The sequence below is a fragment of the Strix aluco genome, chromosome 4, assembly GCF_031877795.1.
Source record: "Strix aluco isolate bStrAlu1 chromosome 4, bStrAlu1.hap1, whole genome shotgun sequence".
NCBI lineage: Eukaryota > Metazoa > Chordata > Aves > Strigiformes > Strigidae > Strix > Strix aluco.
In genome coordinates, this window is record NC_133934.1 from 51,476,706 (window position 1) to 51,495,976 (window position 19,271).

The following is a 19,271-nucleotide window of genomic DNA, read 5'->3' on the forward strand; positions in this document are numbered from 1 at the left end:
ATTTTAAATCTAACTGAACCCATTCTTTGCTTCCAGTTTAAATTAAGAAGCTGGGGGAAAAGACCTGCTGTTGGTCTTTTCCACCAGTAGAACAATAAATGGGATATTAAAAAAAACTTGTAGTGATGTTTCCTTTTTTAAAAAGTCACACCTCTATAAACAGTATGGCTTGGACACTTTAGTAGTAATAGCTGCATGGTACAGGAAAGCCTGCAATGTTGTTCCTTTACACTTTCCAGCTCAGTTGTCTTGATCTTGTGCTGTGTTTCTTGAAGTCAAGATAGCCATTCAGCCCCAGTAAAAGACACAAAAACATGACAGGAGAAGGCAGAGCTCAAACTCTGGCAACTACCTACAAATTCATTTCCAGTTCTTTACCTTTTTCTGTGATATTATATCTGTATTAGCCAAAGGTTTCGGATTAGCTTCAGAATTAGCAGTAATAACACCTCTCCGATCTATGAGCACTTTACAAATACACCTATTTCTGTTCTACAGTTGGGGTCATAAATTCAGCTGGGGTGACTGTCCTACCACAACACCATAAACAATTAGCAGAATTTGAATTAAAGTCTGCCTCTATATCTTACATTACCAAAGGATGCCCTTAGGATCTGCACTTGCCCATTGATTTAATTTTCTAATGGCAGCCCTTCATGCCCATCACAGATGCAAGAGCAGAAGGCACAGCCCTACGCTGGGTGTGCTGCTTCTGCAGGTACTGAAGAAACAGTAAAGCGGTACTTCCCACTTACCTCTAGGAAGCATCTGCTTTTTGCAAAAGTGCAGCCACACACTCTTCTTACTTTCCTTCCCAGTTTCCATGATGAGATAAAGTAAATCTCACTTCTAAGCAAGTCAGCATCTTCTCTGAAAATTACATCCCTGCCAGCCAGGTGGAGGTAGAGCTGGTTCAGACACTCAGCAGTGGGAGCTGGGCAGGTACAGGTACATCATTTTAAACAATGTCAAAATTCTTTGCTGTTGAGTAAATTAAAACTTTATTTTCTGTGGCAGCACCTCTGTTTTGTGTAATGAGAAGGCTGGAAGGAACTCGGGCAACAGTTTATGAAGAGTTGAAGTAGCCCTCAGGGGCTGAGAACTGAATTCTGCTCCAACACCACTTGTGCTGTTCTCCTGGGGATTTCGAAAGGGTCTCCAGATGCAACATACTTGACCCATGAACCTCCAATTTAACAGTATTATCATCACACTTCTCTTACATTTCAGTAATATCTGGGGTTCCATTGTACTAGGGAGTGGACAGTCATGGGACAGGCAATGACCTTTTCTCCAGCAACCTTGTAACATGTAAGACAAAACAAAGTGATTAAAGAGAGAAAACAGATGGGTGATTTATCAACATGTTAAATGCTGTTTCTCCCCAAGGTGTACTACTCTCACTGCCTATTCTCTTCTTTCAGATCTACCCACCCTCCTGAGAGAGCATGTGCTTTTGCTTTCATTTCCTCTAGACTGACTTGCATTAGCCAGCTAACACCCTCTGAGACCTGCCTTGCCATCAAGCTGCTCTGGGTCAGAGCTGCTCTGCTAACACTCATCTGTTCAGGTATATATTCAGGCTCAGGATAATTCCCTTTATTTAAGCAGCATGGCTTCTCTCTTCATGAGAGAGAGAGAGACTACCCTGATTTAACATGATTGTTTACATGATGGTCTACAGTTTATTGTAGAGCAGTTGTCATGAGGAGTTTGTTCATGGTCACATAGGAGCCAACATCCCCCTGGCAGTCAGGGGTTCAGAAAAACCATGCTGTTCCTAGGAGCAGAAGGCCAACTCCACATAATAAAGGTTTGCCAAGAAATCCACTGTGTAACGAGGCAATGCCAGGGTTTCTGGTTAGGGTACTTTTATTATCATGCTCAGTCAAGTGGAACTGGCACCGTGACAAGTGCTTCAGTCCCTGAAAGAGCACTAAACACAACATGGGTGAGAATAAATGCAGTTCTCAATGGATGTAGCTGTATCATCAAGAACACCTAGTCCAGAAGTGTAGCAGCAACAGTGCATCTTTATTAATATAAGATATTTCACTGTTAAGGGACCAAACAATGTCCATAACCCTGTGTTGTAGCTAAGATAAGCCACATCTGGATTTGTAGAGTTATGTGGTTACACCTGCAAAACTCTGCTAATGCAGATTTGGCCTGTTAGTTGTGAGTCTAGAATTTAGAGGCTTTTGAATATGTTACCTAGTATTTATATTAAATGCCTTAAAAATGCATTCATTTAATTTGAGATAATCCCCCCCACCAGCAAAGACCATTATTATAACAGTAGCACTTTATAGTATTTAATAGTAATGCCCATGCATACTTACCCATATGGGTGCACACACCCACAGAGTATCCACTAAAAATACATATATATATGTATACTTTTGTGTATCCAACATGATCCAGGATGGTGTCCTCATAAGGATGTGTAAAATCATGATTCAGACATATTATAAAATGTATGAAATTTGAAGAAAATGAGAGGACAATTCCTTTCTTTTCTTCATGCATTTTCCAAACAGCAGGTCTGTATCAGATGCAGTCAACAGTAAACCTAGATTATAAACATGCAGGCACTGAACAACTCCTAATGGCAGGAAAAACTCATCTGTCCATGAAATGCATTAATACAGGAGGTCTGTCCCTTTAGTGCACAGCAACTACCTTTCACACAGATTGTAACAGACTGGAATTATCATATTTGAATTTGTTGAGCTTTCATAAAACTGAGAATGAAAAAGAAAATTGAAGGCTTTGAATTGGCTTTAATTTATTTCACACCTAAGAACATCCAATTATTCAAATGAAATATATTGCTCTTTTGCTGCAAATCTGGGGCAGGAGGGAACTTGATTTTGGAGTGAGAGGGCTGAATAAACAGGAGTTGTTTTGTTTCAAGTGTTCTTGCAGGAGCTGCTATCGCCTTTCTTTGCCAATGAAAGTTGCCACTTACTTAGTGGACTGAGATAACAGATTTCATTTCTTTCTGACCTTATTATGTAGCATTTGTAAATTACTATACTGCCTTGCCTTCTTGCTAAGGCTGCTCCTTGTAAGATTCTTCTGGTTTTGGGAAGTGGGCCATGTAACCAATTCAGCAGGATACTATCTTACCAAATGCTAACATTAGGTGACCATCTTTGTTAATTTTACAAGGCTTCATGGAATTTTACACCTGAAATTCACAGGAATAAAACTCCTGATCAAACAACAGAGGATAACTGTCCTATGGGCATTGCGCAATTCCCTTTTCTATGCAGGAGACTGATAAAATCAGCTTTCACACTCTGTTTTATATTTATTAATCTAGAACACTCCTCAGTCAATTGATTTTATTTTCTTGGTACAGAGGACTTCAGGTGGCAGAAAAACAGAAAAGGGAATTGAACCTAAAAAGCCAGGTCTCCTCAAACAGCACAGGAATTCTGCCTCACAGAGAGCAAAGCAGCCCTGTTCTGAATTTACCCAGCTCCTTGAGGTGCCTGTCCTTGGAACCATGGGCTACTTTCTATCATCAGCCTCTGACACCAGAAGCACTGCCTGGTGAAGGGAGGCAGGATGAACGCCAGCCAATTCTCAGCAAGGCTCTCACACCTGTTTTGCTTCTCCAACCTTCTCCTCTGCCTTCCTCAGTCACCATGCCTCCCTGCCTCAGCGTTTTTGGGCAGTGCCTCTGCCTTGCTGTGTCTTTGGTAGTGATGGGAACATCCTGAGGAGAAAAGCTGTGGTACTTTCTCTTTTTAGAGGGAGGATCAAAGACTAAACCCCAGCTCTCCAGGCATGCTTGCAGCCTCATCACAATGTACTAAACAGAATGGCTGGAATAAGATTTTGCAATAAAATGGACACTCAGCAATGAGGACAGGGTAAAATCTAATCCTCTGAAAATTTAGCAGATTAGCGGAGAGAAAGAAACAAATGGGAGAGTGATGAGTAGAGAGAAAAAGAAAAGAAGTCGAGGCATCCCAGCAGCTGGCTTTTTGTAACAACATTGTCCTTGTTAAATCTCAAGTTAATCATCAGAAATGCATGGGGGCTCTGGCCTCTTGTGAAGAGATCTCCTATGCTGCAGCTGAAAAAAGCACACCTGCAAACCTTGGACGTTCACCTCTTCCACAGAAATATGCCCTACAGATGTATCAGATGCTGATGGACTCTGACCAATTCAGAGATGCAAATATTAATGGAAAATGCTGAAAACCCACTTTTATGCCTCCACTGGAGGAAGCATTTTCAAAGCATTTCTTCCAGCATGGAAGAAATCTCATCTGACCTAGTTTCCTACCCTGTTTGTTACCTCCTGGCTGTCTCATCTGAGGTTCCACCTGCTGTTTCTCCATCTGCCAGCCTTTTTTAGATCAGAGGAACCTTCTGAGTTACACATTAAATGTCAGGCAGGCTTGAGAAAAGTTGTTTATGTCTGCATTTAAACAGATGATATTTTCCATTAAAAATGCATCATGGAGGCACTAAAGGCCAAGATCTCATTTGTTTTTGGTTACCGTAATTCAAGAGCAAGTCTGCTTATGTGAAAAATGATGCTATTAGTTAAGACCTGTGTATATCCAAGCAGAATGGTGATATCCTGTGAAGACCATTATTAGTGTCTTTCCAGTAATACTGAGAGCCTCAAGCTGGGGGCCAAAAAGTATCAGTTAATTTAGTCAAAGTCACTGAAAGCCTTGTGTAGACTGAAAACAAACCCAAAACCAGTATCAGGGAACCGCCTATCTTCTCCCACTTACCTCCTAAGCTATTCCAGAGCAGAACACAAAGATTTATTATACATTAATATATCATTAAATATCAATTACCTGAAGGAGTAATTACCTCTAAGGTTGCAATACCTAAGGGCAACTACTCCATTCAAACCCAACATTTGAAGTATACTGTACTATGCAGTATTTACAGTACAATATTTTGCCAGCATGTAAGACCACAGCACTGCTGAAAAAGCCTGGTGAGGACTTAGCTGTGGGATTTTATCTTTGTTTTTCTGCTACTTTTGCTACTCTTACATATTCTGCAGAGACACCTTGATCATCTGATCTCTGCCATCTCTGAGTTCTATGCAGAGTTAAGAGAGGCACCAGGAATCATCCACACCCACGTGAGTCAACAAAAAGACTCCCTTTATTTTCAGCAAGTTAGGGATCAGAGCCCTGGAGCATCACTTCCATTGTGCAACATCTATCTGGCAAAAAAAGTACTGTACAGCTGATGCCTTAGGAAGCTCTAGAAGCAAGGGTTTCAGTAGTTATTTTCTTCCTAAAAAGCATACAGAAAAGAACTGGAAACTCATCACGTCAGTGCAGACACATTGTGTAGCCACTTGCACTTTGTATGAGAAGATCAAACGCACACTGAAGCTATGGGTGTCCTAAAACACCCATGTGAAGCCAGTATGAATCTTTCCACGGATTTCAGTGAACTTTGGATCAAATCTTAGAGGCAATTAAGTAGTTCTACTTGGTATATTAAGGTTTCATGAATATGTGTAGGCAGCCATTCTGTACCTGTCTTCCATTGTGCTCCTGGAATAATTTCAGCCATTAAACAGATGGCCCTGAATTCTCGAGTCTCCCAGCTCTCAGAGGCAGAGGTCTCTACTCAGAATTTCCTGCAGCTGATTGACCTGCTGTCCATGTCAGATGCTTCCATATGAGAATCACTGAGCCTAGACTGCCCATGCTATGAAAGTCAGGATGAGTAAAATCTGTGCTTCCTGAAGAGATGCAGGCATGTTACTTTTCCTCAAGTTTAGGACATTGTAGTTTACCTTAACTTGCCTAAAACTGTCTCGAGAGAATGAAGGAAAGTCTCTGTGGGGGAAGGAGGGCATTTCTTGCCTTATCCCTCAGACAAATACAATGACTTCAAAGTCATTATATGAAAGGCATGTAACACAAGTATTAACGCTATAATTTACAGTAATAAAAATATTATTATAATGTGTTTAAATAGGAACCATTATAAGAACAAAGCTGTCAAAATAGAACAAAAAAGCAACATGTGATTTTTCTCTGGAGGACTGGGATCTGGTGAGAGTCATTATTAACTCGTAATTTGAGGACAGAAGATTGCTTTTGTTTTGAGTTGAAATCTAGGCTCTTAAGGAAAAGAGGGCTCTGAGGTATATTCCTCTCTGGCAGGCATTGCTTAAGCAAATGTTATCACAACAGTAGAAGCATTTTTTAATACCCAGGGAAGACACTTAAAAAAATCTGAATACAGCAGTATCTATTTAGTTCAGCTTTAGCATCCGACACAATTCTGACATTTGCAATCCGCGTGTCAGTATTCATCTCACTGCAGGAAATAAGTCAAAATGGCATTTAGTTTACCTGGAAAGGACAGCCAGACAGCCCTTAAGGAATCTAATTAAAATGCAGCTTGTTACCAGAGCAGTGCATCACATTGTGCTGCTATAGTAACCAGGGGTCCCATGGACTTTTGGGGCCATCTGAGGGCATATTTGCAAGAGGCACAAGAACTAAACTGATTGTCTATGGTATGTTTTAAATGACCTGAAAACTCTGAATGATTTGCTGATGTTAACCTATGAAAGAAAATAATTAACTCCTACATGCTCAGACAATAGGCCAGTCTCAGGAGTCAATTTATTCTTATTACTGTTTTTTATAACATACTACTCCCCACAGCTCATTTAAGAAGTGCATGGCTTATCTGCACCATGTGAACAACCAAACAGTTTAATCTGATTCCCTAATAGAGAAACAATAGAGCAATCAAGACCTGTGGGCTGTGGAAGAGAAGATGAACAACCGAAATACATATTCTACTTAGGCTGTTATTTCTAGTGCTATTTCCTGAAGTATCAAGCATCTGACTGCTCTCAGCTGTTGCATTTGGTGGATGAATCCCTGCTAGCAAACTGTGAAAAAATCACACTACAGCACTGGGCTTTTCTTCACGAATCCTTCTACTAGAACAGAAAGATCCTTAAACAACATTAATAATTATAAAAACAGTATCTTACATTGTGCCCTGTCCTGATATTAATTTTCCATTGATGCAATCAATAGATTTGTCATTGAGGCATTAAGATCAATTTTAACAGTAGAGATGTCCAGGTCAAGAGATTCTTTTGACACACCACCTGTGAAGGAGACTTCAGATTGTTGGTGGGTTGTTACAGACTATCATGAAAGATTTCTGCAAAAGAGTACAGGACTTTAGGCTCCATTAAGTGATTCAACTATTGATGAAAATATCCATAAGTTGTTTGAAATAATCAAGGGGGGTTTTAATTGCTTTGAAAAAAGAGCTTGATGGCAATTCTTCTGAAACAAATGAAATTCCTTAGAAATATGGGGTTGGGACTGGTGGATGACATGGGAAATTGAAGCACCGTTTTTTTAAGCATCGTGAAAACAGTATGTTCATGTGATTTTGGCTCACAGTACTACACATCAGCTCCCACTGTATACAGCTGGGATGGGTACCTACCTGGAAAGATCTACTCCACATTGGGTGTGCTAATACCAGGAAGGTTGCAGTAAGCCAGAAAGGATCTCAGTTCAAGAGCAAGTTGGAGAGTTCAGTCTCCAGGGTTTTGGGTCTCTTTTTGTACATACCAGTGACACGCATTATGTGGTTGTGCCTAAGTTTCTCCATACACAAAACCAGACAATGATATTTACCTGTTTTAAGATCCATGCCCCAGAACACTGGAAAGACTAGCTGTAAAGCAATTTCAAAATCCTACTCAGGATTACAGAACCTTAAACAAAAAACCACTATCATTCAGGTTAGAGGCAACATTTAATCCAAACAAATAAAATATGAGAGAATTGAAAACATCTCACATTTAAATCTTTTTACTATATGGAAAAGTATCCAGGCAACATAATAACTAAAATTACCATGTCTAAAAACAGACAGTAGACTGAACTTTTGCTAAATGGGACTTTATACAAGACAAATTGATTGCAACTAATCCATCACTCTTGTGTATAGCCCAGTGCTTTAACAACCTTGAAACAGTAATTCTTCAAAGCGCCTCACAATTTCTTGATAATCTGCTGCAGCCCATTATTAATGGCTTCATTCACTCTCAGGTTCTCCTTACAACAGAAAGTTTATTAGCACTACAAATTAATCTGTTTTGTCAGCAATTTACTCCAGCTGAGGTACCAGTCCTGATACTCACATTCTTCACCCTGTTTTTTGTGTAAACTGGGCTTCCATTTACTGGGTTTGTTCCTCCAGTTCCTTCACAGGAACTAACACAGTCTGAATGCTTTAACAGGGACTTTTGGAGAGGAAAGGTGTTATAAATCATCACTAATTTAAAGTTCATTTTTAATGGGTTACATTTTATTTGCTTCAGTTGAACACCATTATTTACAGACACAAGTTAATAAAACACATCACAAAACAATAAAATTTCAACAGCTAATATTTATAGGTGCATAGTTCATGCTCAATTACTTTTTTTATAAGTATAATACATACACATATATATAAAGCTCTCACAATAAGTCGTCTCTGCACAGAAATAATAGTCATAGGAAACAAATAAAAATTGTATCATAAACAATATCAAATTACTGACAGCCTATCAACAAAACATGTACAGAGTTAGAAATAAGCAGTAGACACTTAGGTGTTTTTATTTAATATTTTCTTTTTTAACTTTTAAACTTGAAGCCACAATATCCACAGCACAACAATGACCCTGCCAACCAGCTTTCATTTCAGCAGGTGGGAAATGCTGAAACAAGGTGGATGCAGTCACAGATACTCCAATCATTGCTGATGGAAGACTTCAAAATACACCGTAAAAACTGTAAAAAAATTTTACGACTGGGCACATTGGAACTCAGCACTTGTACAGGATGGGACGTCTTTAGTAGTTAGTAGATTTCAGGAGATATAAAGGAAGGAAAGGACTCTCATGCTTCAGGTTCATAGTCTTGATACTCTTCCTAATGAGGAGAGCAGAAATGAGCGCTACTAGTAATTTAGATAAATACATCCTACTTTTCACTGCTTGTTCTAGTCCTAGTGGATTCAATGCCAAAATATTATGGCTTTTCACGTGATCAGGATCTTGCCATTTATTATTATTTTATCACATCTTCCAGATACTGTACCTTATAAGCTGTGGTATTTACAGGAGAATTAGGCTTTTCCAGTGGTTAACCTGTCATTCAGCTGATGTTGCCAGGAACTCATGAGAGCACCCACGGCAACTCACTTGGAGAGAGAGGAGGACTACCTCTGGGCTGAACCCCACACCACGTGCTGCAGATACTCACGAGTCAGTAAATCATTTAAATGTGTGTTTAACTACAGGTGTGTGAGCAGCCCCCATAATTTCAGTGATATTTGAGGTGCTAGCAATCAAGCATGACTTTAAGTCATTTACTGGATCGTGGGCTAAATATTGTATACACATTTTCAGACTAATTATCTGTGCTACTGTAAAACTGCCGCTCCAACTACCAAAGCATCATGCCAGATATTGTAGTAATATTTTAGATAGCAGGTTCATTAAAAACAACAAAATGCTTTACTCCCATAATTGCATTAAGATTATAATAATGAATTATTGTGTTTTAGAAAGCGTGATGCTTTAATAAATGACTAAGCTATTAAAACAATCTATGAAGATGCAGTTTTTTGCATATTCCCTACCAAACATAGGAAAAAGATATAAGTTTGCTGTGGATTACTCAGAAACCCAAGACCAAGTATTTTGAAACACACACAATTTCCCACTAAACTTCCTTACTATCAAGAAAGCAACGGATTTTCTGATTCCCAGCACTATACCTCTGAGAGATCTTGGCCAAAGAGACCATGTTTCTGCTGTGCCCTTGCAGCTCACACAGCATCAGTCTGTCCCAGACTAATGTAACTTGAGCATGCAGCCTCCTGTGCCCTTCCTTCTCCGACGTACATTCACAGCAAGTACCACAACAAATTTACCTCTGGAGGCATTTCATAAGCCTCATTCTCAGGATCCACAGGAACATCTGTATTATTCACCATTCCCTCCTGCAGGAAACCTTCTTCATTCTACATTTAAAACAGGGAAAGAAAAGTGACAGGCTGTAGCTGCTTGCCTCATTATTTAAGCCAAAGTGTGTCTTTCCTCCAGATCAGTGGTTGACTTCTTGGCCTGTCCATTGGTCGTGGGATGTTGCCAGGGGTTGTGAAGAGCTAGAGGACATCAGCTCCAGAGAGATTTTCTTCATGTTCCACAGAAGTATCCATGGGAATAACTACTATCATCTTTCTGAACAGCTGAAGTGCTGATATCCCATTTCTCTCTTGCCATGGACAGGCCAAGAAGGCAATCTGAACAAACGAACAGTACCATCACCAACTTGCTGTATATCTTTGGAAAATATTTTAACCACACAGAAAATGCTTTGCTCATGTCATGAAGCAAACCAATCCAAGTTTTTTGCCCCTTAAGAAACTGATCTGGGAAACACAGTCCCACATAAATTGTTTAAGTAGGTTATCTCATTAATTTCTGTTTAACTACTTGGGAGAATACAGTCACAGGTATGCAAAAGTCATTGTAAAAGCAGGCCAAAAGAATGGTGTCGTATCAAGACACATAAATGAAATAGTAATTTAATGATATCTTTTTTAATGTTATAGACACATCAATCCTCTCATAAATCATTGTTTATTTTACAGTTTTAACCTTTTCACAGTACATTTCAAAGAGGCCAAAAAAGGGGGGAATTATTATAACTCAGACTATTGCAAGCTGTTTTTTTCCTTCAGTTTTAGAACCTGATTGTATTGGGAAAAGCCTTTTTCCTTTAATGGGTCACACCTCTACATGTTTTCTTATGTCAAGCAGCACGTTACTTTATGCAGTATTAGTATATGGTAAATGGCACTACCCGATACTTGTTAAGCTCTTTCTGGGCATCTGGGTTATTGACCATTATAGGGGCATTTCTGTTTTACACAACAATTTTCATAAGAGCCTTTTGGAATTAATGGGACTGCCATGGTGTTTAGGAATAACTTGCTGAGTAAATTAAGTGTTGTCCTAAAACTATAGATACTATTTACCATCTGAAACAAACACAAATTATAAAGGAAAAAAACCCAATCCAATTTGGCCAATTCCCATAGTAGCTGTTACTGCAGAAGTTCACAGAGAAGAAACATGAATTTTGCCAGAATAAAGACTGTTGGAGTTCATCCTGAACTGTAAGAAAATTGATATGAAAACATGCAGAGTAGCTCAGTGGAATTATTGTGACCATGCTGATTTATACCAGTTGTCAATCTAGACAGAAATGCACTAAAAAATGATTACAGACATTCAGAAAGAAATTCACTTAAAAAAAACCCTGCAGGCTAGTAGCATAGACAGAAATACAAAATTAAGTTACAAACCAGACTAATGAGGTAATTCTTCAAAGTCTGCAATTTATAGGATAATGATGTCAAATTAAATTTATGATATAGATAAAATGAGGATAAGAGAAGCTAAACCTGAAACTCACCTCTGCGAGCTTAACACAAAATAGAAAATAATATGCAAAAACAGGTGGCACTAAATCCTCTTTACCTTCACACAGTATTTCTCATGCTTCTGCTGTTGATCATTTGCCATTTATCAGCTCCCTCTGTGGTTTAACCAGGTGACCTTAGTCATAATACTATGTTTCTTGCTGCATTTCTCCATGCACAAATTGTGAGTTTATCTGCCAGATACGAATCCTGTTCTTCCGTGGTTCGCCCACCTTTTCTGGCACTGATGCATGTGCCAGAAACACGTTTTCCACCCTCATCAAAGTGCATGATGTGCAGAATTTATTTCCATACTGTGGATTCTTCTCTCTAGCTCTTACTTCAGTCTTTAAAAGGTCCAGTATGATGATATCTGGTCCCAATGCTTCTCAGTGGGGCCAGATATGTTTTGTCCTTTAGAGGTAAACAGTATAGTCTGTTTACAGCCTACTATTCTGCCAAGTTCCCTCCATTCATGCGCCTGCTCTCAGATTTATGGCGTGCCATAAAGCCTGCACTGCTTTATTGCGTAGGTAACATGGACAAATTCCAAAAGTCAAGGGACATCAATGAATAAGGTTGCTAATATCTTTATTTAGGCCTGTGTCTTCCAGAAGAACTAATAATTTTGGGTGTTCAGCATGACAGGTAACTTTTCAAGCATGAAATTATCAGAAGAACTAGGCCCAATTACAGTTCTGCCCCGGCTTGTCAAAACACTCAAGCTCCTAAGATTATTTGATGCGCAGTATTTAATTACCCTAGCATTTAAAAAAAATTTAGGGGTATTTATGCCTATTTACTTTTATGAGAAGTAACATCAATCCCTATCAGCTTTGACTGAAATAGCTAAATAGTGTGTGCAACGCAAATTTTAAAGCTGTTACTGTGCACTTCATATAACATATCAGCTCTCAGGACCTACAGCTCCAGTCTACTCCTCTTTAATATCATTAAGGAACAGCTTTGGCTAGCAATCTACATCAAGTAAAACTGTGCCCAAAATCAGTCTTGAGGTTGGATGAGGAAGAAAGCTTGAAGCTTAATGTTATCTGTATCAGGAAAACAGATGGCAAGTGAAGCTGCCAGGACCATTAGTAACTACAAAGAAAAAGATTCGCCAGCTGAATTTTAAAGAACTTCAAACCTTGGACTCTGTTTCTTAGGAACCTCTGCCACAGGTCTGGACTGTCCATCAGGATTACAGAGACATAATGCCTAAAAAAGGCTGAATTTATCATCTTCCCAAGTTCCTTCAGTGAGTTCAGGATGCAGGTTTCTCTATAGCTTCAAATAAAACAATCAGCAGCACCAGAAAAATACAACATCAATCACAACACCAGTATATTTTCAAATTAAGCAAATCATAAGTCATACCAAACCACCAAGGGAAGTCTTTGCCTATGAAAGGCAACAAAGATGTACCTTTGTCCAGCTGCAAACAGTAACACAAACACCACCTTTCATGTTGATGACACTGCAGTTCAGATGAGAATGACATTTCCCAAGGTCACATTTGTTTCATTTAAATGTGTAGCATATGCAACCAGATCATTTTAATGGTGATGCTCTCTGCTTCTGATGTACTGTCCCTCTGAAGTTAGGATATCACAAAAGTAAACAACCACCCTCAGTAACACTGAGCCATCTAAGGTACACCTTATATAATTATTTATCTCCTTTAAAACAAAGAAATGCAATTTTAGGTGCTCATGATCAATAATTCCATATCCTAATTCAGTTATGGAAGAGGAAAAACACCCAGTAGACCAATTCTTGTCTTTGTATGAAAGACACACTTTTCTCTTGAAGCTGCCGCCTCTGTTCTTAAACCATATAGAAGGGTGTTTCCAGAGGGAGAGCTTTTTATTAGAAGATCTGAAAAGATAAACAAAAGCTTCTCAGAGATGAAGTCAGTGTTTAACTGGGGAGCATGAGCTCGTTTGCAGGGAAAACACTTTAAAAAGGGAAAATTACAACTCATGCAATAAGCAAGGTGTTAAAAGAATGGCGATGTGAGGATGTCTGCTTGTTGCCTGAGGATTCCCTTAAGAAAAAATAAATGCCCTATATCTTGGTTTGAAGCATGGTCACTCTGGGTAAGAGCTGTTTTTCTACATCTCCAGAGAGTCTTGTGCCCTTAGACCCCATGTTATGAAAATCAAGCTTTTGCGGCTAGTCAGAGCAGAGCACACCACACTGCACTTCCCAGGTACCAAGAGTGGTGTCAGTTTGTGCTATCAGCGCTCCTGTCTGCCTTGGCAAAGCTTCGTGACTATCAGACTTGCACAGCCCAAGACCTATGTGCTATCAGGCTACCTTGCAAGCCCACTCACACCTTCCCTGGGAATGAACGGCTATGGTGTATGCCCTCCCTCCCAAAGCACATTGTGCTCTCATTTTCTCAAGCAACTTATGTCATTCTATAAACAAAGGGGAGACTGTGTCCCATCATTGTAAAGAGGTGCATATGCATAACCCTAGGTGCCAGTTCTGGCTCAAGGAACAGGTACAAAATAGCTGTTATACAAGAGTGGTAAAAATAAGATGTGAAGTAGAATGTATTTGCTGCAATGGCTCCAAAATGTTGATGACTCCTCCTTTACTATGGAAATGAATCCTGCTAAGCTGTGCGTGTGACAGTGTGAAATGACCCACTTTTACAATAAAATAGTAATCAAACTAAATAAAAAAGTCCCCCAGAAAACCTGGCCCTGTTTAAATTACAGAGTATTTGCCAAAACTTCAGGCCTATTCCCTTTGCCAGGAAAACATCACCAAATGGGTTTCCCTTATTTCAGTGTTTTTGGTGAAAATCACACCCCATTCTTTCACTTCACCTTCTTTCCCACCTCATAACGCTTTTGGTGGAAGGGGAGACTGTTTAAGATCCCTCACGCATGGAAAACAGACCCAGTGGTCTGCTCATGGTACCACACCTATGTCAGCACCATGTGGCAAAATAGTCAGGAGTGTGCATTCAGTTCTCTCAGTGACGTGTCTTTGAATGCCAAGTTACTGCTATCAGAAGTGAATTATTTTATCTCAAGTCGTGGACAAAAGCAACTTCAAAAGGAAGCACTGTAATTGTAATTTAGCAGCTGATCTAAGCATTATAATTTACTATCTCCCTGGCTAGTACAGGTTTTTTCTTTCCATTATGGATGCTGAAGGAGTCTTACAGTCATGTATATTCTCCTGGTTACTGGAGACTAATTCCTTCTGGAGTGATTCCATATTCTGAGATAAATAACTCAGGCTACCAAAGTGTCAGCTCTTAAAACATTTATACTGACAAGAGGAGGTCACCCTGGAAGTCACTTCCATTAATCACAGAGGTCAGAAGGCCCCTCCGGAGACTGTCTAGTCCAACCTCCCAGCCCAGAGCAGGGTCACCTAAAGCAGGTTGCTTGGGGCCATGCCTAGTTGGGTTTTGACTATGCCCACAGAGGGAGACTCTACAGTCTTGCTGGATAACCTGGTCCAGTTGTTGACTACTTGCACAGTAAAAAAGGTTTTTCTTACATTTAAATGGAGTTTCCTGCATTTCAGTTAGTGCCCACTGCCTCCTGCCATTTCACTGGGCACTGCTGAAGAATCTGGTTCAACCTTCTTTACCACCATTCCCCTCAGGTATTTATACACATTGGTAAGTTCCCCCCATAAACTTTCACATTCATGTTGTTTCACATTTGCTGATTTTCTGTCTGTTCTTGAGACCTCTATGAAATTTCCCATGCAGATATTGTGGGAGGATTTTTTCTCTAGTAGAAAGCTCTATTGTCCACAATCAATTATTTGCAGGAAAGCTTTTGACACTGTCTCACACAACATCCTTGCCTCTAAATTGGAGAGACATGGATGTGATGGATTGACCACTCGGTGGATAAGGAATTGGCTGGATGGTTGCACTCAAAGAGTTGCGGTCAATGGCTCGATGTCCAAGTGTAGAGCAGTGACGAGTGGTGTTCCTCAGGGGTCGGTGTCGGGACCAGCGCTGTTTAACATCTTTGTTGGGAACATGGACAGTGGGATTGAGTGCACCCTCAGCAAGATGCCAATGACACCAAGCTGTGTGGTGCAGTCGACATGCTGGAGGGAAGGGATGCCATCCAGAGGGACCTGGACAGGCTTGAGAGGTGGGGCCGTGCAAACCTCATGAAGTTCAAGAGGGCCAAGTGCAAGGTCCTGCACATGGGTTGGGGCAATCCCAAACACAAATACAGGCTGGGTGATGAGTGGATTGAGAGCAGCCCTGCAGAGAAGGACTCGAGGATATTAGTGGATGGAAACCTGAATATGAGCCAACAATGTGCGCTCGCAGCCCAGAAAGCCAACCGCATCCTGGGCTGCATCAAGAGAAGTGTGGCCAACAGGTTGAGGGAGGGGATGCTCCCCCTCTACTCCACTCTCCTGAGACCCCACTTGGAGTGCCGTGTCCAGCTCTGGGGCCCCCAGTATAAGAAAAATGTAGTCCTGCTTAAGTGGGTCCAGAGGAGGGCCATAACGATGATCAGGGGGCTGGAACACCTCCCCTGTGAGGACAAGCTGAGAGAGTAAAATAAAAAGAAGGTGAGTCTTGCCTCAAATACCTAACAAATTAACGTAACATGAGAAGTCATAGTTAATTTCAACAATATAAACTCAGTGAGCATTGGTCACACCACATCACTTGCCAGTCTGTTATTGAGTAGTATTTTATTATTATTGTTATTATTATTGAGTAGTAGTAATTATTGACCAGCTGTGAACCAAGAGGCACTATGGAAAAAGCGGTGAACTAGAATAGAAAAAAGCTGGCTTACAAGATAATTTTGGTACTCCTCTTTTGTAAAGACCTTTAAAGTCCCTTCTGGAAAGTCTTTTGAGACCCCCAACAAAATGCTCCATGAAAAACATTTTTAATGTAGTCCAGTTTGTTGTATGTACACACCAGATGGTATGTGGGGGAGGTTGAAATAAAAATAAGAATGTAAAAAAAAAATTTTAAAAATCACATCCAATAGCATTATTACCTTGCAAAATTACCACATACTGAGTGAGGGTAGTATTGCCTTATACTGTATGTCCAAGTCCTGCGCACAGCAGGGACAGAACTGGCAGAGAGGTAGGATGCGATGCATGATGAACAAGCCCAAACAGTGTTTTCCTGACTCAACAATAGAAGGGAGAGTCCAGTCAGGGAGTCTGACATTCCCCGAGCTTGTCAACTGGCCCAAGTAGCTTGTCCAGAGAAGCAGTCATGTCTGCTTTCTGATAGCCGTAGTCATGTACACCTTTGTGAGCCTGGATATTGTCTAGTCCGGTATTAGTGAATTATTGAATGTGCTGTTGTTACAGTCTGGATAATTGTACTAATAATCTGTCATTACTACCACACCATTATTTAGAGGTAAATTGTTTATCCCTAAAGCTGTTGGTCTCATGCCTGTTATCGCATCCCAAACCTATAACACAACAGGGCTGCCTTAAGTCCTTACAATGGCTAACTGAATATCCTTCCAGCTTGACTAAACCCATTTCAGTTTGGTATTATGCACCCTGTAAGAACTTTCTTCAGGAACTGTTAGCTGTTATATGGTGGAGCTTAAAGAAAAATTTGGGGATTCTTTTTATATACCTTTATTTTTTTACAGGTATTTTGACCGTAAAGCCCAACTTACGTGATGGGAGAAAGACCCTTGAACAAAACAGCACATTCCCAACAATATGCAAAACAAAGATAGGCTAAAATGGCCTCAATTTATTTACTTTCCTAGTCCTAAGGTATGAAATATGTGGAGCTGACTGGTTATAACTGAGTTGCCAGGTCAGCTTAGGATGCTCTAAAGCTCCCACTCACTTATTGCAATAATCGGTGCCTCCAAGCCTCAGCTGTGAATGACAAAGCATTAGCAGCAGTCTAGTGGTTTTACTCTGGAGATACAGAGAGGAGATATATCTGTGCACTAGCTAGAAAAAAGTAAGCTGTTTTAATTATTCCTAAGCTAAACATCTAAGTGAAGGAAATTACGAGAAAGCATTATGTGTGAAGGAAACTATTTGTTCCAGTGCACAACTCATTTAGAGTACCAATAATGAAATGGCACTACTGCCCTCCTTAAATGGAGAGTGGAAGTGAATAAGAGACTTTTAATTAAACAAATAAATGTCAGCACAATAGCACAATTGCAATGAAAGGCTAACATAGTGCCTGCAAGTGCTACAAGCTGCATTTTGATTCATGTTTTTATGCCCTTCAGTTGGCGATGACAAAAGTGAAAAGGATAAAGACTGAGGCCTATGGAAAGAGGAATGAGCATGAAGACTGTTTAAGTGTCCGTGGTTACAGATCCATCTTGGTGTCTATAAATAGCTGGAAATACTTGCTGTTTACAACAATTGATGAACCATTCTAAATTCCTAGAAAACCAAATTTCAATACAGTATAGATTGTGTATATTTTTGTTTCCTTCCTTTAAAATTCCCCATTTAGTATTACTTGTAAAGATGAGACTCAACTCAGTTCAGAGTACAACAGAAACATTTCTGTGAGCAATCAACTTTCCTCAAACTCAGATTCATGTTTTGCATTAACCAGGTTGGTAAAGTACCTAATTAGAGCTGCTGGTATGTTGTTATTTGCTGATAAATGGATGCGGATTACATGGAGAACCCACCTACTGGCGAGCAGGTCATACGAGTTCTAAAGTTATAGACACATACATTAATTACAGGTGACTTAAAATAACAGGTTGCTAGGGGCTGAGTCAATATGCCATCAGTAAAGCATGCAAATGCATCCAGAACACACAGTCCTTTCAGCTTCATTCTTTTCAGCTTCCCAAAACTATGGCAACATTGAAAACTTCACAGGTAGGGAAAGAAAAGCTAGAGTTTACCATTTAGAAAGACTAAAATAATTTCTAATTGCCAAATAGTGGGAATGTTACAAGCTGACTAAACATCACACCAGGTCACATCTGACATTCTCCTGAACAAAGTAGAGAAGCATAGCTCAATAAAAATATTTTAGGGTAATTGATCTGCTCAAACAATATTCACTAGCAACATCGTGATTTACATTGTCAAAATTGAAGTTTCAGAGTGCAGTTTCACAGAAATCTTGAGTACAGGAATACCACTATTTTCATAAGGATTTGGAAGAAGGACCAAGGACTGCACTTAACTGTATGCTTAGTCTTATGCATTAAGAAGGAACAATAAAGAGCCTGAGTTTATTTTTATTATTCTTAATTCAAAGATACCTTGACAAAACTGAATAAGTGACTGAAATAATTAAGATGCAGCTCAACAGGAAAAGGTGTTAATATGTTGCACTTAGGTACTCACCAAATCAAAGTGGAAGGGCAAATGGTGCACAGAAAAGAATTACAAAGTCAAAGAATAACATAAACCAGCAATGTCATGTTATTGCAAAAAAGCCATTCTCTCATGTATTAACAAGGTCTGTGAGGTAATCTGCTTGGTCTAATCTAGTCCAAGGGTACCTTCTTCTCAATACAGAATTCAGTCTAAACAATGCACTTCGCTGGGGATGTTGGGAGACCCCAAAGAAGAACAGCAGGAATTATCACATTCTAGAACAGAGAGGAAAGATGAAGGAACCTGTCATGAAAGCATAAGTGAACTAGGTCCATATAATCCTAAAGAGATCACCTTAATTAGAATCATAGAATACCCGGTTGGAAGGGACCTCAAGGATCACCCGGTCCAACCTTTCTTGGCAAAAACATGGT

General features: G+C 39.8%; 1 protein-coding gene across 4 annotated transcripts in view; it reads right to left on the reverse strand.

Moving 5' to 3' along the window:
- Positions 1-8,336: 8,336 nt before the first annotated feature.
- Positions 8,337-19,271, reverse strand: part of SNCA (synuclein alpha) — a 73,061-nt gene continuing 62,126 nt past the window's right edge. For all 4 annotated transcript variants that reach the window (XM_074823098.1, XM_074823096.1, XM_074823099.1 and 1 more), the window contains 2 exons: positions 9,976-10,065; positions 8,337-8,969 (listed from right to left, as the gene is read on the reverse strand). In XM_074823098.1, coding sequence (XP_074679199.1) covers positions 8,937-8,969; positions 9,976-10,065 — 123 coding nt within the window. In that variant the 3' untranslated portion in view covers positions 8,337-8,936. The remainder of the gene's footprint in view (positions 8,970-9,975; positions 10,066-19,271) is intronic.